At 46.8% G+C, this 12,866-nt stretch overlaps 1 protein-coding gene across 1 annotated transcript in view; it reads left to right on the top strand.

Annotated features, from left to right (window-relative positions):
• Positions 1-722: 722 nt before the first annotated feature.
• Positions 723-12,866, top strand: part of LOC126259498 (facilitated trehalose transporter Tret1-like) — a 134,070-nt gene continuing 121,926 nt past the window's right edge. Inside the window, exon 1 of the mRNA XM_049956346.1 lies at positions 723-804. Coding sequence (XP_049812303.1) covers positions 753-804 — 52 coding nt within the window. The 5' untranslated portion in view covers positions 723-752. The remainder of the gene's footprint in view (positions 805-12,866) is intronic.

A 12,866-nucleotide genomic window follows, 5' to 3' on the forward strand; every position in this document is an offset into this window, starting at 1 on the left:
AAAAGTCTCATTTCTGTTCATCACATTTCAGCTACCTTCTTTATTATACTGTAACAAATCTTACTATGTACAGCCTAAGTTTCATCGAACTATGTTCCTTGGCAGTGGCGTATCATGCGAAAGATACTTTTGTTTTGGCACAGCACTAGAGTTGTGTGACTAAGAAGAGGTCCAACAGCCTGTGGAATAATGTTATTCAACAAATCTGATGCCCACTTTGAAGAAGTTAATTTCGTGAGGTTTAAGACACGTGATTATGCTAATGCCTTGTCGACCCAATACGAGTACGATACACCAACAGCCAAACAAGAAATTTTATAGTACAGATTTAACACGAGTGATAGATTTTTGAAGTACGCAACATTCCTCACTTCAAATCGATTCGACAACGAAGTACGACGTACGCAACACGTAAAGACTGATAGAGAACGAGTTTTAAAAATCGTTGTGACGCTATGAGGAGGGCTTGAAAAAACCCAATCGAAAGACTGACGTTTGCGTTGGCGGCAGCTTCAGAAGATATCGTCGGTAAGGTGCTACCGTTGAGAGGTATTCGATTATCGCCACACGCTGTCAAACATACCGCCACTGCACTAGGCCTCGTAGTATTCTTCGGTCTGTGCGATAAGAAGGAGCGCGGGAGTTTAGCGGGTGGTGGGGGAACCGTTGGCAGCTGGCTGGGTCGGCAGCTTATGCGCTGGAGCCAGTATTCGCCGCGAGCCGGCCGCCGTCGCAGCCACTCATCTGCAAACATGGAGCCGCGCATGCGCGGGGTACTCATGCAGTTCGCCGCTGCCACTTCAGGTGCGTAACCACGCCACTCGTCACTGGCCTAGCCACTAGAGATCAGAAAGGGAACGCGCGCGAATCCAGAGTTGAGGGTCACGCAGCTTAGAAATCAAGGCCCTGCTGTTACGTCAGTGCTATTCCGGTTTCCTCCATTTCCCCCTGTAATTTCACGACTATGACGAGTCTGGGAAGGAGACGCTGCGATCACTTCATACACGACAACTCGTTTTCTCTTACTGAAGCGTGCAAGAGTGTAAAGTCGTGACGTAGCACATAAATTCAGTGCATGATCTTGTTGTTGCAGTTTAGGCCGAAAATGACCAACCCTCGGGATGTGATGGCCTCTAACGAAGCTGTGAGACTGTGGAGGATGTAAGACGAAATTTTAAGGGTTGCGTATGTATGTATATACTCTGAGGTGACAGAATTCATGAATTAGCGATATGCACATATACAAATGGCGGTAGTATCTCATACACGAGGTTTTAAAAATCAGTGCAGTGGACAAGCTGTCTGACTCAGGTGATTCATGTCAAGAGGTTTCCGACATGATTATGGCGGCACGACAGGAATTACCAGACTTTGGACGCGGATTGGTAGTTCGAGCTAAACGCATGGGACATTTTTTTATCGGAAAACGTTAGGGAAATCCGTATTTCGAGATCCAGTGTGTCAATAATGCGCTGAGAATACCACATTTCACGTATTATCTCTCACCACGGACAGAGCAGTGGGCTACGGCCTTCACCTAACGACCGATAGCAGCGGCATTTGCTTCGAGTTGTCAGTGCAGACATATCCGTTAGAACAGCCCAGCGAAATTTGGCGTTAATAGGCAATGGCAGCAGACGATCGACGCGAGAGCCTTTGCTAACACCACGACATCGTCTGCAGCGCCTCTTCTGGGTTCGTGACCTTATCGGATGCACCCTAGACAACTGGAAAGCCGTGGCCTCGTCAGATGAGTACCGATTTGAGTTGATAAGTGCTGATCGTGGGGTTCGAGTGTGGTGCAGACTCCACGAAGCCATGGACCCAGATTATCAACAAGGCACTGTGCAAGCTGATGGTGGCTCCATAATGGTGTGGGCTGTGCTTACATGGTGTGGACTGCGTCCTCTGGTCCAGCTGAACCAATCACTGACAGGAAATGATTATGTTCGACTACTTAGAAATCATTTGCAGCCATTAGTGGACTTCATATTCCCAAACAACAATGGAATTTTTATGCGTAAGAATTCGCCAAGTCACTGGGCGATTGGTTTGGAGAACGTTCTGGACAATTCGAGCGAATTATATGGCTACCCAGATCACACGACATGTATCCGTCGAACATTTACGGGGCATAATCGAGAGGTTAGTTCGTACACAAAATCCTGCACCTGCAACAGTTTTGCAGTTATGGATGGCCATAGGCAGCATGGGTCATTATTTCTGCAGGATATTTGCAACGACTTGTTGAGTCCACGCCACGTCGAGTTCCTGTACAAGGCCAGGCAAAAGGAGAAGTGATACGATATTAAAAGGTATCCCATGACTTCCGCCAGCTCAGTGAGTATATACTTATATAAATATCTACTTACACATATACAGGATGATTTTTTCCACTGTGTACAAACTCTAGGAGCTGATCGATAAGAGGATACGGAACAAAAAGGTTCCAATGAACTTATATCTGGAAATGCATGCTTTCCGTGCTAGGGGCATTTATTCAATCACACATTGTTACAGAGACTGCGGTCTAATAGAAGCTATACCATGCAGCCACAGTTACAGTATGTGTTGAAAATGCTTTCCATTTGCCTCAATGCATGCGTGTATGTGCTGTAGTATGTTCTGTCTCACACATTCACATTGGCCAGGCTGCATCTGAACAGCGTCAAAGGCAGGATGGATAAGCTGCTCCAGTGTCTCCACATCTGGAGTGGGCTCTGCATACACGATACTTTTGAGATGGTCCCACAACAAGAAATCGCATGGGTTGAGATCCAGCGAACGAGCAGGCCATGTAACTGCACCCCCTCGTCCAATCCATCGACAGGGAAGACACGATTGAGAGGTGTCTGGACATTAACAGTGAAGTGAGCTCGAGCACCATCATGTAGTATTCACATAACCCTTCGAATCATCACTGGCACATCTTCCAGCAGGAGAGGCAAAGTCACCCACAAGAAACGTCGATAGTTCGGGCCCATTATGCGACATAGAAGGAAGGCTGGTCCCAAAATACGTCGCCAGTTATCCGGCCCACAAATTTCGGCTGCATCGATGCTGAAGATTCGATGTCACCATACCATGGGGGTTCTGCATATATCCCATAGATGACTCTTTTCGATGCTCAAGATACCACTCCGTGTAAAAGTGGCCTCATCTTTGAATAGATGACACAAATCCCGGAATCTGTCTGGTGAAGAAACCAGTGAAAAAACTGCTCTCGACGTGGAAAGTTGTCACTAGTAAGCCCTATACACGCTGTATGTACTAACGTCAACGAGGATGTTCCACACGGTCGTTTGGTTTATCATGTAATGGCGGGCGAACTGCCTGGTACTGACATAGCAGTCGGCTTCCACAGCGTTAATCACATTTTCCTCCAAGTCTGGTGTCCGAAAATTTCCGATATGTCCTTCATGATTTCCTGCTTTCTCGGACAAACAGCGAAACACTGTTGCAAACAATGAATGCTGTGGTTGTTGCTGGCGGGGATAGGTCTCCTGATACAACCTTACTTCCCGCCGCTCTTTGCCATTTGCCTTTCCATAAGGAAACACCGTGTCGGCAAGCTCTCGATTCGAATACAGAACCACTGTTTACAGCGCTATATCACATCCACTACAAGGTGAGTCAGCAGGAGAAATGAATCGGACAAAACATTACCAACAACAATGGCAGGAGAGCGCGCCAGGGCATGACATATGATGAACAGTACCACTCTCTAAGAGAAAATCGTGCATACTTTAAGCGTGACTTCATGGCACAGTGCTTATTAGACTGCAGTCTCTGTAACAAAGTATGTATGAATAAATGGTTTCTAAAATGGAAACCATGCATTTCCAGGCATAAGTTCATTAGATCTTTTTTGTTCCGTATACTCTCATCAATCAATCACTAGAGTTTGTACGCAGTGGAAAGATCACCCTGTAGATACTTACATATAATATAAATATGTATATACATATGTATATACACACATGTACATGCATATATACATACATTCGTACATATATACATATATATACCTACATACATATGTATATACATAAATACTTACATATATGCATGTACATACATACATACATGTAAATACAAACTTACTTACAAGAATACACAGATACACATGCATATATTTATATACATACTCAAACATATATACGAGGGCGGTTTATTTTAACCTCCAATCGCTTAATATAGAAGCTACGCGAGCGGCAGAAAGTGGACATGCACTGTAGACTACCGCGCAACTCTCGCAGTACACACTCCGCCATTGCCGACCTCAAGGCATCAGTCTGCGTTGCACTATAGCCACGTAAACATGGCTGCCGTCATTGTTGCTCCCGCCACGTGTGAATTACGAAGTGTAATTCGGTTTCTGCAAACAGAAGGGAATAGTGCAACAGAAATGCATTGGAGAATGATCAGAGTGATCCAGTGACAACTTCATGACCGATGGTGTTGTGTGTGAATGGTGCCGAAAGTTTAAAGCTGGCCGAAGTGTTGTGCATGATGAAGGGGGCTAAGGACGCAAGTCTGTCGTTACAGCTGACCTTGTTGAACGAGTTGACAGAATGGTTAGAGAAAATCGTAGGTTCACCATAACTGCTTCGTCTATGGAAAGTCCGGAAGTTTCAAGATCTGTCGTACACTCTATCGTTACTGAATATTTAGACTACAAAAACTTTGTGCTCGCTAGGTTCCAAAAATGTTGAAGGATGCCTACAAAAGTCACCAAATGGCGTCAGCTTTGAATTTCCTTGACAGTTATCACGACGAAGGAGAGAGCTTTTTGAAATCAATTGTTGTTGGAGATGAAACTTGGCCCAAAAATGACACACCGGAAACAAAACGACAACCACAACAATGGATGCATCCAAATTCACCAAAAAAAAAAAAAATTCAAACAAACATTCAACAAAAGAAAGTTTATGGTTACCGTGTTTTGGGACCAAAAAGGTGTGTTGCTTGTAGAATTTATGCAGCCCAGAACCACTATCAATGCAGATGGTTATTGTGACGTTTGCGGAGAGCCATTCAAAACAAACGAAGAGGAATGCTGACTTCAGGAATAGTGTTGACCCATGACAACGCTCGTCCACGCACTGCTGGCACAACCCAGCAGCTCCTTGAACAATTTCAATGGGACATTTTCCATCATCCGCCGTACAGTCCTGACCTGGCACCCAGCGACTTTCACCTTTTCCCTAAACTTGCTAGGAGGGCAAAACTTTCAAACCAGCGAAGATCTTCAAAACAACGTCAATGCTCATTTGAAATCATTGGCGGCAACATTTTTTGAAGAAGGCACTGCAACGCTTGTCCACAGGTACGATAAATGTCTCAATCTTTTCGGTTATTATGTTGAAAAGTAACCATAAGTGTACAAAACTTTTGGTAATAAAATAATTGTTTTCTATGAACTTTTATTTATAGCCAATCGGAGGTTGAAAAAAACAGCACTCGCAGCTATCATGTAAATACAACTTACATATACAGGATGAATCACGTAAGACGTAACACCCCTTTTAACTAGTGAACGATTCCAAATATGGAAAAGAGATTTTTGGCAAATGATAGAAGGGCCGCGTACTTTTGTTATTTGATAAAGAGTCTTGTATCGATGGAGATATTGAAGTAAGTATGATTTTTAAATAGAATGATGTACTTTTTTGACGACACCTGAAAAGACGAGTGCAGTGATATAATGATAGCTAATTTTGAGATTGAAAATAATGTAAACCTGAAAGGCAAACTGGCCGGAATCAGCTTTTGCGTTGTAAACAGGCACATTCCAGGTTACTAATACCCGACCACGATATTACTGCACTTGGACTCCCGCAGCGTTATCGGAAAAACGCGGTGACGTTACACTAAAAAGGAAGAGTGGTTACTAAAGAAAAAGCATCAGATTGTGAATGATTTCGAGACAATTATGCATATGCTACCAAGTGGTTCATTGACTTTTCGAGAAACATCACTCACGATAAGTCGACCAAAGCGCCCTCACTTCCAGGTGTAATAATACTATGGTCGACCAATACTCAACCACGATATCGCAGCACTTGGCCGTTATCGGAAACATTCCGTGATGTTACGGTTAACAAGTGCAGTGGTGACTGAGGAAAACCCATCATGCTGTCAATGCTTTCAGGTCAGTTGTACATATACTATCAATTCCTATTACGCCCTGGATCACAATAAGCCGACAGAAGCGCCGTCACTCTCCAGTGCAGTAATATTGCGGCCGGCTAATACACCGTTGTATCAAGCCTTTCGATTGTTTACGTGTCTGCACTGCAGAACTAGCAGGTATTGATTGTCACGTCTTTCGAAAAGTCATTTCTGTTTCAGTATTCCTTGCATGGAGATATGTACACCAATGAGAAGACGTTAAACTTGCTACATTCATACATCAAATGTCAAAGAAATACTGTCAAAAAGGTACAGCAGTGTTTATGCTGATCGTCGCTGTCCGTCGCGCCAGGCATTTCCACGAATCATTAGGTTCAAAAATGGTTCAAATGGCTCTGAGCACTATGGGACTTAACGTCTGAGGTCATCAGTCCCCTAGAACTTAGAACTACTTAAACCTAACTAACGTAAGGACATCGCACACATCCATGCCCGAGGCAGGATTCGAACCTGCGACCGTAGCAGTCGCGCGGTTCCGGACTGAAGCGCCTAGAACCGCTCGGCCACCGCGGCCGGCAATCATTAGGTCCCTAGTATAGTGGACTGACAAGGCAGCCAGTCCACAGAGACGGGTAGCCGAAAGGGCACACGTACACACACGCCGACTGGCGCGAAGTCTGGAACAGGATACGTGATGAATGTGATAAAGAAAAGAACGTAGCTACTAGAACACTTAACTTTTATATCGTCCTTTGGTATACATTCTTGATGATACAAGTGAGACTATCTTGAGATACATGCAATGGTACAAATGGCGCCTTGCTAGGTCGTAGCCATGGACTTAGCTGAAGGCTGTTCTAACTGTCTCTCGGCAATTGAGAGAAAGGCTTCGTACGTGTAGTCGCTAGCAATGTCGTCCGTACAACTGGCGTGAGTGCTAGTCCGTCTCTCGAGACCTGCCGTGTGGTGGCGCTCTATCTGCGATCCTGACAGTGGCGACACGCGGGTCCGACATGTACTAATGGACCGCGGCCGATTTAAGCTACCACCTAGCAAGTGTGGTGTCTGGCGGTGACACCACATTCCTCCCCCGCAAATCGGCGGACGGTCGTGTGATAAGGCTTCCGCCCGCCGTGGGGAGGACCCCATGTTGACGTAGGCGATGAGGTGGGGAGCCTAACAACAGGCGAGGCTGTGCCACCCGCACCCTGCCATTCGGTCCGAGGGGAGCTAGGAAACGCCTGAAAACCTAGTCCAGGGTGCACGTCAACATGCGGTGTATGCGTCCGTAGAGAGACAGGAGGGGCCGAAGGGTCGACCTCCATGTGGTCGGGGCACCCGACGGGCGAAGACGACATCTGGTCTGGAGCGGGCAAGAGTTCCATAGCGGAGTACAGCTGGTCACGTGAAGCGATCGGCGGCGCGCGACCCAGGGAGGCGCTGGGCGGCTGCAGCGAAGCGTCCACTGCGGGCGGCGCCGGCGGGAGAACAGGCGGCGGCGGCGGCGGCAGCGGCAGCGGCGCGTCGCCATGAGGCAAAATGGAAGGCATCGTCGGTAACACCTGGGGATGAGGCGAGCCAGTAGATGGGTCCCCAGAGCGCTGACCGGACGGCACCGTCGCTGAAAGCAGACGGGGAGCGGCAGAACCCAGGCGACGACAGAGGCGCAGCTGATTGAGATGCCGACGCACCTCACCAGAGGCCCCCAAAACCAAATACATCGCGCGGCCGAGGCAGCGAAGAATGCACCCTTCGAGCCAACGCCGTGAACCTCGATAGTTGCGATAGAAGACAACGTCGCCAGGAGCAAAAGCAGGAGTCTGCCGCTGCACAGGAACCTGATGCGGCGGATGCAGCAAAGACATCAAGGTTCGATGAGGACGACCGTGGAGCAACTCAGCCGGCGAGCGACCATCTCGGGGCTGAGAGCGATACGAGGACAAAAAGAGCAACAATGCGTCCTCCCGAGAATGCGACTCTTTCAACTTCAACATCTGTGACTTGAAAGTCCGGACCAATCGTTCAGCGGCACCGTTTGACTGAGGCGAAAACGGCGCGGACGTCAGATGTTGAATACCATTGGCCTTGCAGAATGACTGAAATTCTGCGGACATGAATTGTGGGCCATTGTCGGAAACGATAGTCTGTGGAAGACCTTCAATGCAAAAAATAGCAGACAACGCTTGGATTGTGGCAGAAGACGTCGTGGAAGACATCCGGACAACAAATGGAAAATTACTGAAGGAATCGACAACAACCAACCATCGAGCATTCCAGAAGGGACCAGCAAAATCGATATGTAAGCGTTGCCAAGGGGAAGTGGCTTTTGGCCATGCAAAGAATTTTCATGGCGGCGCGGATTGTTGTTCGGCACACGCCATGCAAGGCGAGCACATATTCGTAATCGCAGCATCGATTCCGAACCAAGTACAGTGCTGATGAGCAAGTTGTTTCGTGCGCACTATACCCCAATGTCCTTGGTGAAGAAGCCGTAAGACAGAGGACTGTAACGAACGTGGAACCACGACTCTGGACTGATCATTATCAGAACGCAACAACAAAACACCACGTCGTACAAAAAGTCTCTCCTTGTGAGCAAAAAATCGGCGAATCAACGGATCCTCGATCCGTGACTTCGACAAGGGCCAGTGCATAGCAACAAAACGCAAAACAGCAGCAAGGACAGGGTCAGCAGCTGTGGCTGTAGCTACACGACGAAAAGCAATCGGAAACGATTCGACCACTTTATCGGCTTCCGCATCAATGAACATGCAAGCAAGTTCGGAAGAATCGAATGCTTGGTCCTCAGCAACAGGCAAACGTGACAACGCATCAGCGTTGCCGTGCTTAGCAGCGGACCGATACAAGATATCGTAGCGATTGGCGACCTCATAACGCAATGCGTGGGGAACATTGCGCGCCTGGAAAAATGGCGGTGGCGCGTTTACTTTCAGTTCCAAATGAGCTGCATAGTTCTTAGCGCAACCAAGGCCCGGTGCAAAAATGTCTGCAAATTCGTCACATAGACTAGAAACACTGGCTGAAGGCACAGTCTGATTCACTGATAGGACCTGATTGACGATAGACAAGTTAAACAATTGAAATAAATCTAAACCAAACAAGTTCACTGCCAAAGAAGAATGAAGAACGTAAAAAGACACAAGTTTTGTTTGTCCCTTGTATGTTGCAAGAAGGCTGCACTGTCCTAACACAGGGATATTCTGTCCTGAATAACTCTTGAGCTGAACATTTGCAGCACGCAACGGAGGTGCGCCCAGTTGTTTATACGTGGCGTGATTGAGCAATGAAACTGCAGCTCCGGTATCGAGCTGGAACGGTATCACTTGTCCGGCACAGTCCAAATCTACAAAAAGTTTATTGTCCTGCTGACGACAAGAGCGACTTTCTCGTGCAATTTGAACTGATACAGGTACAGAAGCACTTGCGACTTTACGAGAATTCCGGCGACGTCGACGCACACGGTGTGTGGGACGAACACAGTCACTCTTTGAGATAGTGGCACTGGATGGGGTGGAATTAACTACATGAATGTCCATGGGCGAAGGTTCATGAGCCTGATTGTCCTTGGTTCCATTCCGGCGCGAAGCAAAGGGCCGGGAATGGTTGCGATTGTCTGATCTGAGCTTTTTCTGGCAAACACTTTGAACATGTCCTTTCTTGTTACAGAAAAAGCAACTAGCCTGGCGTGACGGGCAATTCTCACGCGAATGTCTAGTTGCACACCGCGGGCATGATTTTAGAACTGCATTGGCATGCTTACGCGGCACACGTGTTTGCGAGCTAGGCTGCAGCTGCGCGGACGTGCGCGAGGGCCGGTTAGCGTCCCGTGCTGCGCGCCCGGCGGGCCAGTTAATGTGACACACTGCTGGCGAAGTTGCAAATGATTCCTGAGCAAAGTCAAGTATGTCTTGCCTATCCAATATGTCTATCACTTGTTGAAGGGAGGGATTAACTAGTTTCGAAATCTGTTCCCGCATGCGAACATCTGAAACGTTCTGTGCTATTGCATCACGCACCATAGTATCTGAATAAGGGAGTCCACAGTCACATTCAAATGCACACTCCCTAGTAAGTCCTTGCAAAGTTGCAACCCACTCCCTATTAGTCTGACCGGCCGTACATTTTGTACGAAAGAAAGTATACCTTTTTGCAACGACATTTACTGTTTCCTTGAAATAGGCATCTAAAGCAGACAAAATTTCTTCGTATGACAGAGTTGCTACGTCGCGTCTGGGAAACAATTTCACTATCACACGGTAGGTGGACACACCTACACACGAAAGCAAAAATGGCTGCCGCTCATTACCTTGAATTCTGTAGGCGGCGAGATGAAATCCAAATTGTCGAGACCATTCCGGCCATGTTTCTTGGGTTGAATCAAAACTACGGAAGGACGGTGCAACTGCGTGTTGTGGCTGCGGTAGCGATGAAGCGGCGGCGGCCGCATCGTTTTGCAGCGCACGTTGACCCTGGACGAGCTGTCCCAGGGCATCCAATAACGCCTGCGTCTGCTGATTCTGCAAGCGATAAAATTCGGACAGTACATCTGGAGAATGTGGCGAAGCCATGACACAAGCAAATTAATACAATACGAACGCTAAAGTCCCTTTTGAGACTCGTCGCCAATGTAGTGGACTGACAAGGCAGCCAGTCCACAGAGACGGGTAGCCGAAAGGGCACACGTACACACACGCCGACTGGCGCGAAGTCTGGAACAGGATACGTGATGAATGTGATAAAGAAAAGAATGTAGCTACTAGAACACTTAACTTTTATATCGTCCTTTGGTATACAGCATTCTTGATGATACAAGTGAGACTATCTTGAGATACATGCAATGGTACAAATGGCGCCTTGCTAGGTCGTAGCCATGGACTTAGCTGAAGGCTATTCTAACTGTCTCTCGGCAATTGAGAGAAAGGCTTCGTACGTGTAGTCGCTAGCAATGTCGTCCGTACAACTGGGGCGAGTGCTAGTAAGTCTCTCGAGACCTGCCGTGTGGTGGCGCTCTATCTGCGATCCTGACAGTGGCGACACGCGGGTCTGACATGTACTAATGGACCGCGGCCGATTTAAGCTACCACCTAGCAAGTGTGGTATCTGGCGGTGACACCACACCTAGTGCCAACAGGCAGCTTCAACATCAGAGGACGAGGTCGAAGACTGCAACTCACAGCACGTGAAGACGCTGTTCTGGCTACAACGCTTATCAGTCCGCATGGTGGCACAAGATGTTTTGCCAAGGAACGTGGGATCAACCAGAAGAGAGTCATTCGCATCTTGCATCGACATAAACTCCACCCTTATAGTCTTTCATTACACCAGGCACTCGGAGGACGTGCTTCTGAAAGTAGTCTAGAATTTTGGCAGCTTGCTCTGAAGCGCCTCTGAGACGACACCATACGTTCTTAGAATGTGTGCTCTTTGCCGACGAAGCGACGTTTATAGTAAGTTTAAGTAACATGCGCTACTGGGCAGCGGAAAATCCGAGCTGGTTTCGTCAGATATAACACCAACACCAACAACTGTGGAGCTTAAATGTATGGTGTAGCATCATAGGAATTCCCGTTGTTGAACCTTACTTTAACCCAGAGTCGATAAATGGAAATACGTATGTACACTTTCGTACCAACATTCTACCTGCTCCTCTAGAACAGGTACCACACAATAAGCGACAGGTTCCAACACGACGACTGTCCAGCTCAATCTTCCGTGTTGCAACGTAAATAATGAATGAAAAGTTTCCTGGCCCGTTGGGTAAGAGCGGAATGGTGCAGTACAAAGACCGGGCAAGTCCCATGATTTGACTGTTCTTGATTTCTTTCTGTGAGGAGCACTGAAAGGCGCGGTCTATCATGAATTTCATACACCAGGTGACGCGCGCCGTCGAACAGTCACAGACTGCAGTGGCATACCATCCAGTATACTTTCACCTGTTCATCTATCTCTCGAACAGAGACTGCAAATGAGCCTTGCAATTATGGTAAACAATTTTTCTACGTGCTTAAGTAAAGTTCAGACTACATTTCGTTAAGAAAAGTATTTATTTTATGTGTGTCATGTCGTGAGTCATGTTTAATTTATTTAACGTACGTTCCGTATAATCACAATTTTCAGTAGGGTCTAGAGACATTTGCCCGACAGGAGGCGTTTTACCTTTCAAAAGCATTCAGGCGTCTCCTGCAAAGACAGATCAGTTTTTTTTTCGAATGTAGAAAAGTTAAAACAGTAGTTTCTTTTTCCCGTGAATACGGCTGGTTATGATAATTCATCATGAATGACTGATGTTTCTGTTTTGGCTTTGACAAGTAAACAGCAATGGGGTGTGCTTTGAACGGAAAACTGCTTGACGCAACTGTAGTTGTTTCCACAAAACCTGGAAACGTACACATATTTGAAATAGTTTTCCTAACCCCCATCTCACGTGCCATAATCTGGCATATGCCGTAGTGCGATATACAAAAATCATATATATTCCTGTATTTACGTCGTCTAGGAAATGACGTTTCATTTTAGTAGCCTAGGCCTCTGTATATAACATCAGGACTTGGCATGAGAGCTCTTCCTAACGGTGTTTACACTGCAACAGTTGACTCTAGCCAGATAGCTTTCCGATATTAATACATGTCCCGGATTCTTTTGCGAAAGGCTTCAACTTCAGTATTATCAAGCGCCATATCAACTGTAATTGTGTTTCCATTAAAAAGATC

Source organism: Schistocerca nitens, chromosome 5 (assembly GCF_023898315.1).
Source record: "Schistocerca nitens isolate TAMUIC-IGC-003100 chromosome 5, iqSchNite1.1, whole genome shotgun sequence".
Classification (NCBI taxonomy): Eukaryota; Metazoa; Arthropoda; class Insecta; order Orthoptera; family Acrididae; genus Schistocerca; species Schistocerca nitens.